This window comes from Thunnus albacares, chromosome 7, assembly GCF_914725855.1.
Source record: "Thunnus albacares chromosome 7, fThuAlb1.1, whole genome shotgun sequence".
Classification (NCBI taxonomy): Eukaryota; Metazoa; Chordata; class Actinopteri; order Scombriformes; family Scombridae; genus Thunnus; species Thunnus albacares.
The window spans coordinates 2,141,446-2,161,870 of record NC_058112.1 but is presented as its reverse complement, the minus strand read 5'-3'; the positions used below and the strand labels follow the sequence as shown (position 1 = coordinate 2,161,870).

The 20,425-nt window shown below is 38.5% G+C and overlaps 1 protein-coding gene across 4 annotated transcripts in view; it reads left to right on the top strand.

Moving 5' to 3' along the window:
- Positions 1–20,425, top strand: part of ppp6r3 (protein phosphatase 6, regulatory subunit 3) — a 34,104-nt gene that overhangs the window by 8,851 nt on the left and 4,828 nt on the right. For 2 of the 4 annotated variants that reach the window (XM_044357522.1, XM_044357521.1), the window contains exons 5-23: positions 223–360; positions 762–827; positions 1,999–2,111; positions 2,431–2,544; positions 2,832–2,958; positions 3,330–3,482; positions 6,064–6,213; positions 6,878–6,942; positions 7,143–7,258; positions 8,177–8,262; positions 8,797–8,883; positions 9,716–9,813; positions 13,488–13,542; positions 14,110–14,240; positions 15,621–15,736; positions 16,083–16,299; positions 16,422–16,519; positions 16,820–17,015; positions 19,965–20,072. In XM_044357522.1, coding sequence (XP_044213457.1) covers positions 223–360; positions 762–827; positions 1,999–2,111; positions 2,431–2,544; positions 2,832–2,958; positions 3,330–3,482; positions 6,064–6,213; positions 6,878–6,942; positions 7,143–7,258; positions 8,177–8,262; positions 8,797–8,883; positions 9,716–9,813; positions 13,488–13,542; positions 14,110–14,240; positions 15,621–15,736; positions 16,083–16,299; positions 16,422–16,519; positions 16,820–17,015; positions 19,965–20,072 — 2,234 coding nt within the window. The remainder of the gene's footprint in view (positions 1–222; positions 361–761; positions 828–1,998; positions 2,112–2,430; positions 2,545–2,831; positions 2,959–3,329; positions 3,483–6,063; positions 6,214–6,877; positions 6,943–7,142; positions 7,259–8,176; positions 8,263–8,796; positions 8,884–9,715; positions 9,814–13,487; positions 13,543–14,109; positions 14,241–15,620; positions 15,737–16,082; positions 16,300–16,421; positions 16,520–16,819; positions 17,016–19,964; positions 20,073–20,425) is intronic. The other 2 variants (XM_044357524.1, XM_044357523.1) reach the window with 2 other exon arrangements.

The following is a 20,425-nucleotide window of genomic DNA, read 5'->3' as shown; positions in this document are numbered from 1 at the left end:
GGAAAAGACAATGCTTAAGCCATATTACAATATCCAAAATCTAAGACAATATCTATTCTCATATCAGGATATCGATATATTGCCCAACCCTAATTAGCAGTAATCAGGTCATGTGCACTGAATTCTTTCTACTTTACCAGAATAATCTTGACCTGTAGGAAACAGCAGTTGCACTCTGCACTGATATTAAGACGTGTATGGTTTGTTTGTCTGTGTGTGTAGATAGTGGATTTTCTGCGGAAGCGCGAGGACTTTGTAGACTTGATGATCAAACACATTGGGACATCTGCCATCATGGACCTGCTGCTCAGAATGCTCACCTGCATTGAACCACAACAGCTACGACAGGATGTTCTCAACGTGAGTAGTGGGACAACACTTTCTCAGCTGTGCTAAAATATGATCTCCCCCATCTGTTCACTTATCAAGCAATTTAAAATTAATTTGGACCATCACAACCCACAAGAGCAAGACAACAAATTCCATTTTGCTCATTGTGATCTGGCATGGCTCAGTAAACATATGTTGAGAACTGGTGTCATTTAGATTGTGCTGTACAAAAGATAATTGACAACATGAAGCCTCTCTATTATTTTTGTTTTGTTGTAATTTAATACATTTTCATGCTTGCTCCATTGAAGATCGTAGTGAATTTGTAAACATATCCCATTTACTTCCATATTTAAAAGGTCCTGTTCTCTCGGTTTCCCTCATAATATTTTGTGCTTTGCTGACCCTCTCTGTGCTCTGTCTCTTTTCAGTGGCTGAATGAAGAGAAGGTGATTCAGAGACTGGTGGACATGGTACAACCTTCTCAAGATGAGGATGTGAGTTTCACACCAGTGTTGTCTTCCATTGGCCTCCAGGATATTAAAGTCCCCCGTGGGCTCTGGATGAACCAACAATTTCATTCATTTATTATTTTAAGCTTTGACAACATTAATATATATTAGAAATAACTTAGATAATTTGCATGTCCAGTTCTACATTTACGGCCTGGGACACACAGCCTACCTCTACCTGTGTGGCGTATGTGCATAGCTGAACTGCTGTGGCTTGCATGTGTGCGGTGTCCACACAGACAGCTTTGCTGCTGCGGAGCTACTACTGCCAGCTCTATCTTTCTACATAGAGTTTGACCTTCATGATGGCCATCAATAATAGAACGTTTCATGTCATTTCATTATAAATTTCAATTATATTTAGTTTACGCAGGCAGTGTGTCCCAGGCCTAAGGATCAGTTCACCCAAATTACAAAAATTTCGATAATGAGCCCTGCAGATAGATGTTATCTTACAAGACATTGTTACTCTTGATCTGGATGCGCACCAAGATAAATACTCCTGTTTATGTTAAATCTCTTCAGGAATATCAGGGCTATGATTGAAGGATTGAGTCAAGACTCAAGAACAGAATAATGGCCAATCTAATAAATCATTTTGCCTATAGGAAATTATAATGGAAAATATGGCATATTAAAAAACATTATTTTTTGTCTTTTCATCCAAATATATACTAAATTTGGTGACTATTAAATGAAGTATTCCTCAACAGCAATGTCTCTTTCTAGAAACAATGTCCCGGTTCCTTGGTGTTGACAGTTTGCATAGTTTCTTACCTTATGAGAAGATAGTTTATAATGAAAACAGTTCATAGATTCCTGAAAGACTAGTTGCTGTTAAGATTTTCAATTCTGTGAGCACCACAAACAAAATTCCATTCACCTCCACTGGATTGAGGTGGCAGTGGAAATCTCATAATCTTGAAAAAAAAACAAAACTATCTGCATGGCTACATGCCACTAGTGGTAAGTAGAAAGAAGCTTTTTGTGATTAGGGTGAAGTGAGTGGAACAGTACTTGTTTGTACACTTGTTTTTGATGTAAATAGATCTTTCAGACATGGCGTTTGTTGGCTGTATAGACGGCCTGCATTCTTCCCACTTCCTTGTGTCCTTTCCTTGTCTTATTTCTCCTTTTCATGCACCTCTCTTCACAGAGACACTCCAATGCCTCCCAGTCGCTGTGTGAGATCATCAGACTGAGCAGAGACCAGATGTTCCAGGTCCAGGGCTGCTCAGAGCCCGACCCACTACTGTCCACACTTGAAAAGTATGCATTTATTAACCTACAGCAGCTGTACCAGTCAGTATTGTACAGAACAAACATGGGTATTTTTTTCTGATGTTTGTGACTGTGACCTGACCTTTGACCATTACTTTTATGTATTGATGCTTATAAAACATTCTTTGGGTTCTAATAACTGCACCAGTGACTTTCAATTAGCTTTTATTTGCTCACTATTTTTGCTTTTGTTCAGTTTATTTTGCATTGTTTTGTCATTTTTACCTAGTGGGCTGTTGAAATCAAACTCTGCCTCACTGATGTGGTAAGTGACTTTGAAACATTCATCTTTGTCTGTCCTCTTCAGGCAGGAGACGGTGGAGCAGCTGCTCTCTAATATCTTCGACAAGGAGAAGAATGATTCTGCAATTGTCAGTGTTATCCAGATCCTTCTCACATTGTTTGAGACAAGGAGACCAGCGTACGTACTGTTGCCCCTGCCATTAGTTATATTTTAATTTGACATTGGATATACATATATAAATGAGTAAACACATCAAAAACTATTACAAATACATCCTGAATTCACCAAACCATTCACACTTTTATGTTGACTCACCCCACCCCCATCGCTACCATAAATGTTCCTACAGCTTTGATGCAGGTTAAGGGGAAACACTGTATACATACATGCTTCAATATCAGATTCCTATGACAGTCTGAAAGACGATGAGATTGTTCATTAGGTTATGACTTTCTCTGTTGTAGGTTTGAGGGTCATATGGAGTGCCCCCCTGGGATGTCCCACCCTTCATTCTCAGTCAACCACAGCATCCTGGAGGCTGTGAGACCCCGACTCAAAGACTTTCACCAGCTGCTACTGGAACCCCCAAAGGTAAAAACCACATAGAGAAAGCTGTAGACATTTTTAAAGTTTGTAGATTGAAGTTACAAGGTTGCAGTCTGCAGCTACTTAATCCTTTTAGTCCAAACTATTTTCAGCTTTTGTCAGCTGCTTTCAGTTAAGTTTGAATTAGTATATTTTGTCCAACCCTTGTAAACATCAGTGTTGTTCTTGATGCGGCAGAATGTTTAGTAGCAGTAAAACCTTTTTCAGAACGTAGCTGAAGCTGACAGATGGTCCAGGCACAGAATCAGTGTGTGACAGAGGGTCCTCTACCATGTACTATAAGCACTGAGTAATCAGTATGGATATATCCCTGTCAGTTGTGTATGCACTGAGCAGTGTTTATTCTCCGCTAACAGAAGAATGTGATGAAGACGACGTGGGGGGTGCTGGACCCTCCTGTGGGCAACACCAGGCTCAATGTGGTCAGACTGGTGGCCAGTCTGTTGCAGAGCAACACACACAGCATCAACACAGAGCTCATTAACCTCAACACACTGGGAGTCATACTAGTGAGTACTTCATTTTTCTCATATAATTACTCCCAATCAGAAAACATGATCTTGCCCATTTTTGGATTGAAGCTACTATCTGTATTTGGTATTTGTTTTGGGCCATTTTCACTCATTTTTTTCTCTTTGGTCAGTGCTCCATTTAGGGCTGCAACTAACGATTAATCTGTTGATTATTTTCTCAGTTAATCAGTTAGTTGTTTTGTTTTGTGTATTTTAACTCTCTGTCCCGTATAAAAGAAAACAGCACTTGCACACAAGTACAGCTTAGGGCTGGGCAATATGGCCTTTTCTTTTTGTTTTTCGTCATCATATTTTTCATATTTTTAAGACAACTGGGCAAGAATAATGAAACTAAATAAAACCTGCGCCACCTGCAAACTGTCATCATTATACATTAAATACATGTTATTCAGCTATGGACCAGGTGCTTCAACCACACAGAGCATGGGCACAAAAGTCCACTTGGACTCAAGGATGAACTGATTAGAATTTGGTGGTCAAAGGTCAAGGGCACTGCGACCTCACAAAACACATGTTTTTGGCCATAACTCAAGAATTCATGCGCTAATTATGACAAAGTTTCACACAAATATCTAATAGGATAAAATGATGACATTTAATATCCAAAAGGTCAAAGGTCAACTTCACTGTGACATCATGATGATCTGCAAAAACACTGTTCTGGCCATTATTCAAAGCTATAACTCAGGAACAGAAGGGGAGATTGTTACTATATTTTACATTTGGTCGGATACTGAATTGGTGACATTAATCTTTGTTCCCACCTTGAAACTGTGGTGATTGTAGATCTTCTGTGCTGCCGGGTTGAAGATGTGTGTGAGGCATCCATGTTTTAGAATTTGTAGCTTCTTTGCAGCAACATCCATATCTGAAGCTTTGTGTTCTGTCAGAATCAGCTTTATTGGCCAAGCATGTGAACACATATAAAGAAAATACACTTAATATCTTTCATTAAATTCCTTCAAAGTCTTCACTACAAATATTATATGATTCTGGACTAGGGATGACAACAGTTAACTGTTAATTGGTTAACCGCCGAGAATATTTTTGACTGGTTACGTATGTCGGTCTATTGGTTAATTTGTATACACACTCCGCTAACGGATAGACAATTACGTGTTCACAACATCAGGAGTCACCTTATAATCACGGCCACCTTATATTTAGGAAAATACGGTACTAGCACTATGTTGTACCACATTAAGAACAAGCAACTGGCTGCCATGTCCGAGGATGGCTCGCATTTGCAGCCAAAGATCACATCACTGCTAGCCGCGGGGAGAAAGTGTGATGCGCACCGGTCCAAGGCCATCATCCAATTGGTGTGCCAAATGATTGAGACCAATATGCTGCCAATCATCGTGGTAGAGGGTGAAGGATTGAAAGAGCTGGACTAAATGCATTGAAAATCACTTTGAGGAGAAGAAGGACGGGCTCAAACTAGCTCTGACCACCGACTGCTGGACAGCTTTCACAAATGAAAACTACATCACAACTGGCTGGTGGAGGCATATAACTTTGAAGCAGTATTTCTAGTTCACATGAACATTGTGATCCTGGCTTTTAGAAAATATTATAAGCATATTGCAGATGTGTGTGTGCATGTGAACACAAATTCAAGTTGTAGATGAAATGACATTGTTTTACAGTAGCACAAAGTGTATGTTGTGTTGTTGGTGTTGCTTTGCGTTATTATTAACATCTCTCTTGAAAGCCATACTAATGAGAGACAGGAGTGATCAGTAGCTTCAGTACAAAAATGACAAGGGTTGTTTTGGCTATCATTTTTATCTTCTATGAGTTATATTGATTTATTAAGGAAATGCAATCCTGACATCTGGTTATGGGTGACTGCTAGAAACAGCTTTACAACAGCGCATAAGGCAACCACACAAGTCATCAGTACGAACTGAACTCTGGACTTATCTGGATGTTAAAAAAAAAGTAAACAAAGTTAATAACCATGTCTGTCTCCAGCTTAAACTTTGACCTGCTGTACTGTAGTTATAAATACACTTGGTTTTATAGAGCAGTTATAACTGACATTTAAGAGTTTAATTAGGGCCCAAACCCAAAGGGCAAAGGCCCTATTGTTTTTCGTGTGTTTGTTTCTTACTTTCTTTCTTTATTATTCCGCCACTTCAGACCTAAATTTGACCCCCTAAACATGCTCAAAAACTCACCAAATTTGGCACGCACATCAGGTCTGGTGAAAAATATATTAAAATGTAAAAATTAACCGCTAAAGTGCCATAATGTGCTCTCTAGCGCCACCTATGTAACTAAAACGGCAGCCACGGCCGGTAGGAATGTCATAGAGAGATCAAACTAAAACTCAATTATTCATCTCATCAAGACCTACAAATCATACACTGATACCCCTGACCTAAATCCAACAGGAAGTCCACAATTAGCCTTTCAAAATAAGACTTTTCCTCAATTTTGGCTCCTGAACAAACATTATCTCCTCCAAGGGTGTTAATGGTATCGGCTTCAAACTTTGATACATGACTTATCACACTGTGTCACAATTAACTTGCGTCCTTTTGCTTCACAGGATATGTATTTCAAATACATCTGGAACAACTTCCTCCACATTCAGGTGGAGATCTGCACAGCCATGATTCTGGCTATGCCCCCTGCCCCCACTGACATCCAGCCAGACACAGAGCAGGAACATGCAAGAGAGAGCATCCTCATCAAACATGTAAGACAAGAATTCTAGAGAAAAAGAAACATTTACACACACACACATATATATATATATATATATATATATATATATATATATATATATATATATATATATATATATATATATATATATATATATTTATTTATTTTTTTTTTTTTTTTTTTTTACAATTCTGTAATGTTTCCTTGTTGTCAATGTTTAGGTCTTGGCAACCGTTTAAAAAAGTGCGTCTCAGCTGAACATTCAGTATTTGAACAACACAATTATTTTGGTAATGCTATCATTTGCTGGCAGTCACAAAAAACCGGTGCTGAGTTTTATTTAAACTTGAACTGTTGGGCAGAATGTGGACCAATGTAAAGTAATGACATTAACCCTTATGTAGCAGGTAAATGCTGAATCACATGTTCACAAGTATCCTAGGTGATCTGTATATTTCTGTGGTATGATCTGTATTTTTGGGACTGTATATTGTACTGTACTTACTACAGACTTTGTCTTGAGAAAGTCTGTTATAAAGCTTATAACAATGAGCAAAATATGCTTTTAGTGAAGGTTTAATGATAATATACTGTAGGAGTTTGTGTGCATCAATGCAGATGCAGCAGCAGTATGCACTACATAGTAGGCACACCAAACAAGTAGTTTGTAATTTTGTTGTATGTCTCTCCATCAGCTGTTTCAAAAGTGCCAGTTTATACAGAGAATCGTAGAAGCCTGGAGCTCCAATGAGAAAGAACAGTGAGTATTTTGCTCTTTGATCAAAGCTGCAAATGAGACCATAAGTAACTTTGTCAGCATGTAACAGTGTTTTGTTTTGTTGTCATTAGTGTAGAATAAACAACAAACCAAAGTCTTTTGCTCCTTTACTATGAAAGTTATGCTTGGCTTTAGTGATTAAAGTCATATCTTAATTTCATCGATGTGTTTGTGTGTTTTAGGGCGGAAGGTGGTCGGCGACGAGGTTACATGGGTCACCTCACCAGAATAGCCAACTCTATAGTTCATAACTGTGACAAAGGCCCTAACGGACCGCAGATACAACAGCTCATCTCTGGTAATATCTCTCCTTCCCATCTATCAAGCTCATTTGCTTTATCTTTTCAGGGCTAAATGTTGCATTATAATATTCTAAGCCCTTATACACTCTAAACTTTCAAAATTTGAATAGGCACCTAACCAACACACAGTGTTTATTACAGATTTAGTACTAGAAACACTTGACACAGTGCTGAACTGCATCTCAAATTAAACTTCAGGTTCCCAACTTTCAGATGATGTATACCACATCTATGTGGCATATACTGTTGACCTGCTGTCTCTCCCTTAAAGATCTCCTGTCCCCCACAAAAATGGGTCTGTGGTAGGGGGGCAGGCGTGGAAGAGGTTAAAAGCTTGCCATCGGCAAACCAGTGGGAGGCTTTTATTGTGTAGCAGCTACAGGAAATGCTACGTGTTTGCATGCGAGTAAAAAAGGGTCGTTTTAAACGACCAGATATTTTGGGCTATTCTTTTCGGGAACTGGTGGTCAATCTATCTGCAACCACCAGTAAATGGCTTTTCTGTAGGCTTGAGATGATGTTACCACTTCACATTCTGCTCATGTTTAATGACATCACAGTTGTCTTGTATTCAGCTGATACGTTACAATATTACAGTAGGTTCTAATCTTCACTTGCACACTGTGCTTGTGAATTATTTTTCCAGTTTGTACATATATATTTTTAGGGGCAAATGCGAGTGAAATACTGGCATTGTAGAACCCTGCTTTTTCTTCCACTGTCAGACAGCTGACTCTAGATTGTGTTGTGTGGGAAGTTCCCATGTAGACAGAAGCTGGGTGGAAATCTACCTGTGACATCACTTCACTCTGGGCTTAGCATGTCTTTATTATTTATTAAAATGATTGGATCCAACAAATGTGCAGTATATGAAGATCGAGTATATATGAACTCTATGTGTGTGTGTGACACAGAGCTCCCAGCGGAGGACAGAGAGAAATGGGAGGCCTTTATTTCTGGGCAGCTGGCTGACACAAACAAGAGAAACACTGTCGACCTGGTGAGTTACCACAAGCACAGTGAACAGTGTTGTCAAGTTGCCTGATTTATGTCATCCTATGTTGAATGTACAATCTAGTCATCACATGTCAGAGATTAGTCATCACAATCTAGTCATCACACATTTTTCATTGCATTACTCCTGCAGTCCATTGGATTTTAAATGAAACAGTAATGAAGTGTAAAGTGCTGTGTTACTCACTGTTGTGAGTAAAACTAAATCTAAATGTATCTAAATACTCATGGACTGTACTTAATATTTTCATAAAGATTAAGACCAGGATGCACAGTACAAACATAGTATGAAGACAGATTTATTTAATTACACCATGTTAGGACTGAATGCATACTGAGGTGGTGGACAGACTGTTTCTTTTGCTTTATTTGTTTTTAGATGTGATCTATAAAGCCATAGTTTGACTTTTAAGTCAAATACCACCTCTACCACCAACCTCTTTATGTACCACATTACATAAAACATTTCCTCTACAAGTTACTCATATATGAAGGCAATTTCATGGTTTCTTTTCTCTAGGTGAACACACACCACATCCATTCATCAAGCGATGATGAGGTGGACTTTAAAGACAGCGGCTTTCACCAGGACTCCTCTCTACAACAAGTAAGACTTCAACACACAAACACAGATACACACAATGCAGGCCCATAGACACAGATGCAACAAGTACCTTAAAAGACGTTTTCTTAGAGTATAGATGGATAGCTATGTAATGGAGGCTTTTAAGCAGTGTAAGTGTAGTCTCAGATGGGGATTAAACCAGTTCAGTGTGTGAAAGTGTACTATAAACAGCTATAAGAGACGGGCCTATGTGGACAAGAATAAATCCTTCATTTGTACTAAAGCCTCAGAACAAAATACATCACGCGTGGTTAAACACTGAAGCCTCATTCCATTGTTAATTTCACTTAATTGTGAAGACAACTTTAAGAAGTTCAATTCTAATTGACGGATGCATAATAGGCTACATAGATTGACTAATGATACAAAAAATTTATTGCATCCTTTTATTGTAGAACATCAAAATCCCCACCTAGGGTGCTCTATTGACTGAAATGCATAGAATTCAGATGCTTTATTCCTAGGCTATGTATCTGTGAAAAGGCCTTTGAACTTAGAATACTTTGTGACTATGGGTTCTGCAGTTAGAATCTACGCAAATATCTCTCTACTATCTTTTGAATTAATTTACTTAACTACTAATGTGGTAAAGGAAACTTGAAATAGATTTTTTGAACTAATGTCAAAGCATTTGGCATCTGACTGTAAATGCATGTTTGTGCTTTTTTTCTATTAACTTGTTTAGCATTCATGTTATACATTCTTTGTTTTTACAACTCAATATATGGACTTGCTATTTTCTGTACTGCAAGTAATGACCAGCTTTGTGTAGAGCCAAGACTATATCATTATCGTTGGTCCTGGACTTTGCCAGGCCTTTTCTGATTATCAGATGCAACAAATGACGTCCAATTTTATTGAGCAGTTCGGCTTCAATGATGAAGAGTTTGCTGATCAGGACGATGTTGTGGAGTGAGTACTCATCCTGCATGACTGGACTTGCTTTCTAAATATTACTGTGTAACATCTGAAGGGACAAGACGCTAAAGACATTACAAAGCTGGAGGGGCCACTGTCTTCAAAACCCTATGTTATCATTTTTGTGCCAAATACTGAGAGTACATCTGTACCACCTCTCATACTCCTTTGCTGATTGAACATTTCTAGATAGGAAACCTGATCATGTAAGGCATTAATGATGTGTGGTATGCTTCAAGGCTGTATCCTTAGCCTCATTAATATGCCATGACATAACACAGATATAGTGTTGTGTTTGATCCCTATTTCTAGCTGGATCTGGATGTCTCAAAATGTCCTGCAGCTAAATTTAGATAAATCCAAATTTCTTCTCAACGGCCCAGACACCTATCATTACCAAGTAGTTTGCTACAGAAACAGATCATTGACAAAAAAATGCCTGAACAAAAGCCATATTTTTTAGTAAGACCAATGCCACTTCTTCCAGGAAAGGCCTGATTTCCCCCCTCTGATGTGGCTAGCATAAAAAAGTGTGCCAATACAAACATGGCTTGAAGAGGAGAAACCATATCCAGCTTTGATGTTGTTGGTGTGTTGTCCCTGTTTTCATTCCTAAGGGCTAGCTGGATTTGGGGCTATAATCTTCTGCAAAGGTTGTGGGTTGTTAAAGATAGCTTGTCAATGATCAATGATTTAAAGTGTCTGCTTAACTTTAAATGAGTTCATCGGGTGAAGTAGAGCCTTATGTAGATCTTGGGCTTAGCATTAAAGGTTAGGGTTATTTATAAGTCTATCTTAATACAATACTCACATACCATATGTGCATTTGGAGAGTTAGTGGTTGATTTTGACAAAAAAAAAATTTGCTATTGAAAGTTTTTAGTTTTCCCACAATTTAACACAAAACAGAACAAATTGAAACACCACACAACTCAAAAAGAGTGTGAGAAGAAACAAAATCAAAACAAAACAAAATGAAAAGAAAAGAAAAAAGGGCAAAGAGCATTTACAGTGAAGTGGCAGCATATGTAGTTCTTAGTTCAGATCATCCACATTCTCCGCCTCTCTGTGCTCTCCACACTTCTTACCGGACCTGCGTTCAGTGTCACAGCCGTCTGTCAGTCATTATTTGAACACAAATGCTAAATATTCTCTGGTTCCAGTTTTTCAGTTGCAAGGATTTACTGCTGATGCTATATTTAGTGTATATTTCTGGACAAAACAAAGTTCTTAAAGACATGACCTTGAGCTTTAAGAAATTGTGATTGGCATTTTTCACGATTATATGACATTTTTTAAACCAAAGGACTAATCAATTGATTAAGAAAATACTTAAGTCAGTAATGCTGAAGGAATGATTACAGCAACATATAACTCTTTCACTGTATACATGCCATCTGAGTATTGCATTGAAGTAGACTTAAAAAAAATCCAACCTATCCTTTGACAGGCAATGCAAAATCAGAAGAATATTGTGTGACTCTTGGATGAAATAATCAATACACCAATACAAATGTTCAGAATGCAAATCCTCAAATGCAGAGTGTGTTACAGAATAGCAGTTCAGAAGCATTTATGTTTTTCATTCTCACTTAGACCTATTGTATTGAGGTCCTATTTACGTAAATACCTACTAGTAATGAATAATTACTGGCAAATAAATATCACACCCAAAATCATAAAGCAGTTAAATGAGTGCATGAGACATACTGTGTGACATGCTTTCACTTTCTACTTTCAAATAACTGTGGTCACACAATATGTGATTCCAGCTGATTCAATTAATTTTCACTCATTTTTTTTCAGTTCAACTCATCAGAAAAGATGAGCGTTTGTTTTCATGTTGTGAGGCACAGTGCAGTGCTCAAACAACTCAGGGACTTTTCACATAGAACCAGTCTCAGTGAGAGAATAATGTTGCCCCGCTAGGCTAAAATCGCAGATTGAACACACTGTAGAATATTTAATAGTCTTGAATTCTCTGTTGTAATAGTCATATATGATGCCAAAGACTGTAGAAGTGGTGCAACAGTGACAAACTCTTTTGAAAAGCTGTATTCATTCTTGAGGTTGAAGTGAGTAGGAACTGTTGTATTGGTGTACCTGAAGATGTTCCCACTCTAGTTATGCCTGAGGTCTGATCTTCCCATCTGTGCATTCAAGACAGCTGGAAAAGGTCTGACCTATTCTAGAAGAGTCAGCAGGGAGAGAACTTAAACAGGCTGCCTAATTTTACATCGGACATCATTTGCTCCTCTGCTGAGCCTTAAAAATCCATTAACTAGTATACAGGTCAGAGACTTCCCAAATATCATGAATGCATAAGTTGGAAGGTAAAGTGTGATTAGGTGAAGAGTAACTTGCGGCACAATTCTAGTCTTAACTGTAGTAAACATAAGTCATTTCCATTTTTCCATTCCCAAACTTTCTGTAGGGGGGTATTATAATGCAGTGTTTGGATGGAAGAATTTCAGAGTTTGGGATTTTTCGGCTGGTATGGGGACAGATGGGAATGGTGATTATTGGGTTCACGTGTGGACAGGTACAGCTGAGTATTAGTGAAGTTTTCCCGAGCTTGCTGTGCTCACTAAAAGCAACAGTCTGACATTTTGGTAAAAATGCCTGTTGCCTCTGAACCAAAGTCTGATAATTCAATCAAAATCAGTTTCATCTCAAGGTGTTCCTTACTGAGATAGGCTCAGGATGTGTTTAGCTTCATGCATAGACAGGAAGTATGGGTAAACTGCTAGCCTAGCTCCACAGACAAAATACACCTTCCTACCTTGTCCATTATTGAATAGTGAAGTAGTAACTGCTTACCCCATGGTTATTTAGTCTTATATTAGTCTTGGCAGGCTGCAGTTACAGTGCAGTTACTGCAGCATGTTACCTTACATAAAAATGATTGGAATGGAAAAAAGAGACACCTGGTTACAGATCTATTTGCAGATAGCCTCAGTTGAGGAACTCTCAGAATCAGAAGAGGAAATGTTGATATTACAAACCCAAACTGGTGAATCAATCGGAGCTGGGCTTTCTGGTTTGTGTCCAGCCCTACAACATGTGACAGGAGTTGTTGGAAAGTGTATTTTTCCACCTTTTGATGGAACAAGGCACGTCGTTCCCCCTGCTTTCTCTCTTTGTGCTAAGTTATGTAATGTCCTGAACCTTTTAGAGACATGACACTGATAGTAATCCTCTCTGGCTGCAGTTAAGATGGCAGATTTATAATTTATGATGATGATGATTGTTATTTATATACTATAATTATAAATAGTGGGTACAAAATAATGTTTTTTGAAACTTAAACTTCATTAAGTAATGTTGACAGTAGCCATTTTGGCTTTCTTTTACATTTTCTGTGTTCAAGATGTTAAAGAAGTCTTCATCCTGTCTCATTTTCTTTGAATGACCAGCTTACAACACATATCATGCATGTAAAAAGAAAATTTGTTATTGCAAAAAAAGCAAAACTTTTTTTCTTCAGCACTACATGAAAGTATCCATGAAGCTGGCATGGTGCAAGAATATGTTTTAGTTTTCCTTGTCATATTGAACATGAAGTGTTAGAGCTGTGTGCATTAGCCTGTCTGCCTGTGTGCTGCCTTTTATATGTGGATGCCTAACGACCCTAACTAAACTAAACTCTGTTCTCTTTAACATTGCAGTATTCCCTTTGATAGAATATCAGACATCAATTTTTCACTGAATACAAATGAAAGTGTAAGTACTTTGATTATTCATCTTGAATACATACATAGTCAAAGAATGAGAGGAGAAAGTCAAATTCTCCCCAAACAAATGAAAATGTATTGTTTCATTTATATAGCATGACTATTTCCTGATATCAACGTTAACATTGATTTAGAAGCAGATGCCACATAGTGAGATGAAGTTGTAATTCTCTGTAGACAACAAAGGTATGGCAGATGTGTAGAATATGAGGATTCATCTTGATAAAATGAAACTTTTCTATAACCTGCATTTGAACCCAAAGCTTGGAGGGAAGCACACATGTCAAACCAAAGCCAGATTTTCCTGTAAAATTGTACCATTACATTTAAAAAGGAATATAGCTGTGGTAGAAATGTAAAATGATCAGCTTACATACGCTGATATTTCCATTGATACGGCTCTGTTTGAGGCCTGAAGGTACACATGTTAATGTCTGCTTCACAGCTGAGTGGCTTTTGTTCTGTAGGATCCAACTCTAGTTTGTATGTGAACGTACTGTAAATATACACAGTGTTTTATAAATACTATCTTGTCCATGTATGTGTGTTTCCTCAGGCGAATATAGCTTTGTTTGAGGCGCGCTGTAAGGAGAAAATCCAGCAGTTTGAAGATGCTGGTTCAGATGAGGAGGATATCTGGGACGAAAAAGATGTCACCTTTGCACCAGAGGCACAGAGGCGCCCCAGGTCAGATAAACCCACACACCATGGATGATATACTGACTTGGCCTACAAGGCACAGGCCAAAGTGGTCAGGGAGCCCCTGGCCCAGAGCTGCTGAGTGACAGTTGGTAACTTTTCTCTTATTGGAAAGTCAAAGAGCTCAGATAAAAGTGGGGATGCCTTAATCACATTTTTGCTCCTGGTCCTTATCAGAGTCTTTCAATATTGAGTTCCGGCCATCAAATCCAATCCAGTATTAGTTTTAGTTTTTTCCCCTTCATATTACAACTGCACAGCACACTGATGCTACAGTAATATTACATTTAAATACATTAGCATTGGTCAAGCACTTTAAATCAGTTTGACAGCAGAGCAGCTCTGCTTTAAGAAAATCTAACCTTCATCTCTGGTTTCCTTTCCTTTGTTTCCTGTAATAATTTGTAAATTGTGCTGTAGTATTTTGTAAAAGAATCAGACAGCCTCTCTTCATCACCAGTGTGAATTCAAGACAACCAAAAACATCAACTGAGAGTTCTGGTTCACCTGCAAAATGTCACTGAAGCAAACATGAAATGACTACAAGTGATGCAGCCATGTTGGTTGTAGTCTTTTTGTGTCTCTTTCAGTCTGGGTGTCTTTCTCTGTAGGGGTGGGGGCCTTTTACATGGATGTGCCCGGGGGCCTATTGTCTCAGTCTCAGTCTCTTTGTACTTTCACACTGAGTAAACTTCTGTTGTGCCTTGTTACACCTTCAAGTCACCATCTTTCTACTTAAAAACAGTACATTCAAGTTGTTAGTGCAACCAAACTTTTGTACTTCAGTTTCATTACAAAATATGAGCATCAGTAAGGTCATTTTGGTGTAAAGCAGTTGCCAGGTTTGTACACTGTGTGTAGTTCTTTACTTCTGGGTTTTTGTGTTGAAGGTGATTATTGTATTTTTCAAATATTCTTGAGGAAGAAATGTATGTTTGTAAAGTAATAATTAAAAAATAATTAATAATGATTTTCATTAGTTGATCGTTGTTTTGATTAATCAGTTACTGATTTTGATTAACACATTGGTGAAACTTTTCCTATAAAAATGAGCTAAACATTTCCTCTTTGCTCAGTGTTGATGTTAAAAACCCACCACGTTTCTGAGTTAACTGATTAATTAATACAGTCATTGGCTTACATTTGTTAGCTAGTGCTAACATTCACTTAGTGCTGATAGGTTGATTAATCAATCAGCAATAGCTGACATTGAAAGATTTGAGACTGACATCAACATTGTACACGTTTAAGCTCTTATCAGTCAAGATGTATGAGTATGGGCTTTTCTCTGTGGCTCCACACAGTCTAAAGACAGGATGAACTCTGACAAGGACAGGAAATAACACTTGATCTGTGTGTCCATCTCAGGAGTTCAGGCAGTACAGACAGCGAAGAGAGCACAGACTCGGAGGAGGAGGATGTGAAGAGAGATCCATTTGAAGCTCCCAACCCCAACACCGATGACAGAATGGAAGTCGACACAGGTTGGTGTGCTGAAGAGTGCTACATATCCCACTAAGGACAAAATAATAATAATAATAATAATAACAATAATAACAATAATAAATAGATCAAAGTAAGATCATTTTTGCCAGTTTGAATTTTTGGTTTGACTTGGTTTAGGATTTGAATTAGAAAAAAATGTAGCCAGGTAAGTTTCACAATTAATGACATTTCTGACTTGGTTTAGGCCTCATATAAGAACTATGAGTAGGTTCTGGGTTTTTGTGTAGTGTGCTGATAGTGAGAGTTCCAAAATGACTAGATGTTATTGAGAAAACCATCATTTTTGTCTCGTTTAATTATTATTATATAATAATTATTTCTCAGGGCCAGTGTGGACGGCCAACTTCGATGACATCCCCATGGACACAGGTACCTCCACAGCTCCGGCTACCAGCCCTAGCAACCCTGCTGCCTCCTCTCCTTTGTCCCCCTCCTCCTCCTCCACAGAAGCCCTCACTGAGGCAGCATGGAGCTCCTCTCCTGCTGCCACCTCCAGCTCCGAAACAGGCTGGGCTGATTTCTCCAACTTCACCCCCGTCAGGTAGGATCCCGACAGACACTGGTCACTCACTTTCTGTTAGCAGCAGGGCATCACTTGCTTTCAGCTGTCATCGTCTTTGAATCTGATAGAGTGCTTTCTAAATAGAATTTTTTCTTTTTCAGTCCCAAAGACCCTCTGAGGTGCAACTCTCCTGTTGCCATGGAAACCAGCATAGAGACAGGGGACCCGCTGGGGGTCAATGCACCCATGCAGCCTGAAGGTAAGATGTGTGATCTTGACACGCATGTGCACACACACCAGGACTCCCTCTAATATTTAAACTATCCTCGGCCCAAAATCTTGTTGTCCATCTGTAACGCAAAACCTGGACACACTTCAATATAAAATGTGACACTTGCTAATGTGTATGATTTTACTTTGCTTGTCTTTCAGTAGCAAAATGTAAACATCCCAAAAGCACCCAAAACCCTCCCGTCTGGGTAGTGGTTACATGTTTAAACAGCTTAAATGACCTTGATGAAATCTGACTCCTGTTGTCTCCTTTCTTTACTACCCCCAGAATGTGATGGCTGGTTGGGAACCAGTGTGGCTTCTCCCTCCTCCACCTCCTCTAAGGATTGTGGGAGATCTAAAGTGGAGGAGGAAACGACCTGTAATGAGCAGCGTAGCATCACAGAGACAGTCATCAACGGCTCCATGAAAGAAACAGTCAGTCTCACTGTTGACGCCAAGACCGAGACCGCCGTCTTCAAAAGGTTTGCCAAACACATCCACACACACAAAAAAAAAAATGCTACATAGTGTAGCTCTTGTCTTGACCAGACTGGTTGTCAGGATGTGTCTCATTAGTGTGGTCACATCTGTTTTCTTATGAGTGACCTCACACTATCACTCAATCACACTTCCTGTTTTGGCTGTGTTAAATTTCACATAAAGATCTTACACAGGCCCCCGGGGAATAAAAAGCATTTTACTGGTTGGAGAGTGTTTATTTACAAAATAAGCATTATTCCACTGTGAAGTATTTAATTAAAAATCACCAGCTGAGAAACGGATGGTTCTGAGACAACAATGCTTTAAATGATATTTTACCATATTATGAGTATGAAACACCCTCTGTAGTGTTGAAACGGCTAAATGTACGTGTATGGGTAAACAGTCAAGCCAGTGCACACAACTGCTCGTGAGCTCGACAGGATTGTGCATGTCGACATTTAATTTATTTGGCCATTTTTTGGGAAATTTGGTAGTTTGGAACATAATGAGATGAACAGCAGAGAAGAGTTTTATGTTGCAGGAGTAGTTTGAAATGTTTCTATGAATATTCCACCATGAAAACTTCACTGTTCTATTCATGGTAACCAAAATGAATTCAAGCTGACTACAGCCCCCCCTTCTCCACAAATTACAAAATTATTGCTAACCCTTCAGTCCATAGTGAAATACTTGCCTATCCTGGATGAACAAGTCATAAAAACGGTTGTCCTCTGTCCTCCTGTCCCCCTTGTTGATGCTGCATTATATTGTTTGTCTGTCTGAGTAAATAACAACTTGTCTAATGAACTGAGCGACACTTACAACCTGAGCTTCCCCTCCTCTCTCTCTTGCTGTGCGTTGTGGGTGTGGTCTTCTTCAGAGTGTTGAAATCTTATCGGTATGTACAGCCAATCAGAGATCAGCCTGCAGCCGTGATGTAGTCTTGTCACGTCAACCACCAACTTTTCTTTCCCAATTTTGATCTTCTTCTTTGGTTTCAGCTCCTTGTTTGTTTTTATTTCATTATCTCCATTCTGCATGTCTTTCTACCAAAGGTGTTGTCCAAGTGCAGTTTTTTAATTTACTTAATTTTCAAGTGGCTTTTATTTTAACAGGGCAAGCCAATTATTATTCAATTATGTATTATTATTACTATTATTATTATTTGAAATGACACAACTCAAGTGTAATTGCCCCAAGTTGGAGGCCAGCTTATGTTTAATGAAGTGGCTTCAACCTTTCCACAATTGGATTTTTACAACAGCTTTATTAGTATTCTAATTCATATTTATTTGACTTGTATGGTTTGCTTTACCCACATCTGCGTCTCTATTGGCTCTGCCCCTCAGCTATTGTCTCGTCTGAAGATTGTGATTGATTAAGGTTAAAATGCACAATGAAAGAAAGGTGTAACCGCTTAATCAGTTCTATGATGGAGTCACAATACTGGACCTAAATAGTACCAGCACAGCTGATTGAAATCATGCAATTATACATTAGCCAACTGTGCATGAGAGGCTGTGTGTCTCCAGAGACCAAGATCTGATCATCAGGTCAACAGCTTGTGGCCACAATATGAATTTTAAATGATCATGGTACAATATGTTATAACCTTGCTTTTGCATAGTAGATAATATGAATAATGACAAACCTTCTATTTATAACAATCCTCTCAGCAGTAACTATGACAACAGTAGAAGGGCTAGTATGGCTTCCATGAAACTATAATCAGTAGAGCAAAAATACAATTATCTTAAAATAGAAAGCTAGATGATTTATTTCTTTTCAGATGCTGCTTATTTCAATCAAATCACAAAAAAATGAATGTTGTGTATACAGAGGAAATGGCTATGTCATTAATTTGTGTTAACTTTAATTGGATTGAGATTTGAGAAGCAGCAGCCCTATTAAGCAGAAAAAAAATCCAAAATATATGATCAATATCCTCATTAAAGATTCATTTCATTTTAGAAACAACTCCTTTGTGTAAAATAGATGATAAACTCCTGGTGGAGGCACCGTTCCTGCCAGTATCAGCTGATAGAACGATGTCTGTGGCTGGAATGAAACCTTGTGTGTTCAGAAATGGGGTATAAAAACTGACCTAACGTCAGAGAACACAAGCTTCAAGACAACAACGTTAAGTATCTTCAGTTTTATGGTCAAAGGAGCAGCAGCCAAATTGTGCAGGCAGAACAACGCTTTTCTTTACAGTATCAAAATTTTGTATAATATTCTTTTTATTAAAGTTTCATTAAGAGTTGTTGTGTTCCTTTTTGTGCATTAAGTGGCATTAAAGATGTATATGACTTTCTCAATAAGACTTCTTTTATCAGAGCATTGTGATGCTTTAATTACGTCATTACTGAAAAATGTAAATGTTACTCTAAAAATGCAAACTGTAAGCAGATGTTTAATTGGACTCATTCCTTTTAAAGCATGGCGGGTTGTTTTAGGAAATTGACAAATACTGATAATTGTGGTTTAGCACCTCAGATTTTGGATTATATTTGGATGTTTGTGGGTGTTTTGCTTTGATTGAGGCCTCATCAAGATTATTGGTGGTTCGCTGAGACAAAGCAAGACTGACGGCTGGCACAATCAATTTTGGTCTAATCAGTGTCCAAATCAGTTTGTAGGCTCGCCTGCTATAATCGCAGGCATTGCAGCTTTTAAAGTAAACAAGAATATCCCTAGCTAAACAAACAAAACAGTTGACTTTCTCCATTTGCTGTACATTTTGATGCTTCTCCTGCATACCGTTCACAGAGTTACCCCATTTCAACACCTCCATCCTTTGTTTTACCGTGTGCTCTGTCAGTCAGTTCAGCATGCATCACTGTTCACGTCTCACTGTGTTCTGTGTGTTTTTGTGGGGAAAGTCGTTGGTATGAATCACTTCATATGTTATTAATGTATATTTGTGTATGTGTATGTGTGTGTTCCAGTGATGAAGAGAAGAGTGCTTCTTCAGAGAAATACTCGGTAGGGGAGAATCAGGACACGGAGCGAACAGGCGTCAACAACTCAGCCGCAGCGTGCTGTCCCAAAACAGGGTCAGACACAACACACACAACACACACACACACACACACACACACACATACATACATATCTGCAAAACCATGTGTGATCCATTGATGTATCCAGTTAAGCTCTGCTGATATTGCAAATATTCATATGCCACCTGCCATAAGAAGACTTCATTTCTGGTGGTCACCCATGTTGATTGTTTGGGTTCAGTGTTGTGAGTTGTAGAACGCTTCAGCTTGGAATTCAGAATTTTCGACGTGGAAATTTCCGGCCTCCAACTTGAATGGAACACAGCATAATACTAACATGTTGAATCAAATGACATCCTTTACTCTCACATGTGTCAGACGCAGTCACCAGTTCACCTTCCTTCATA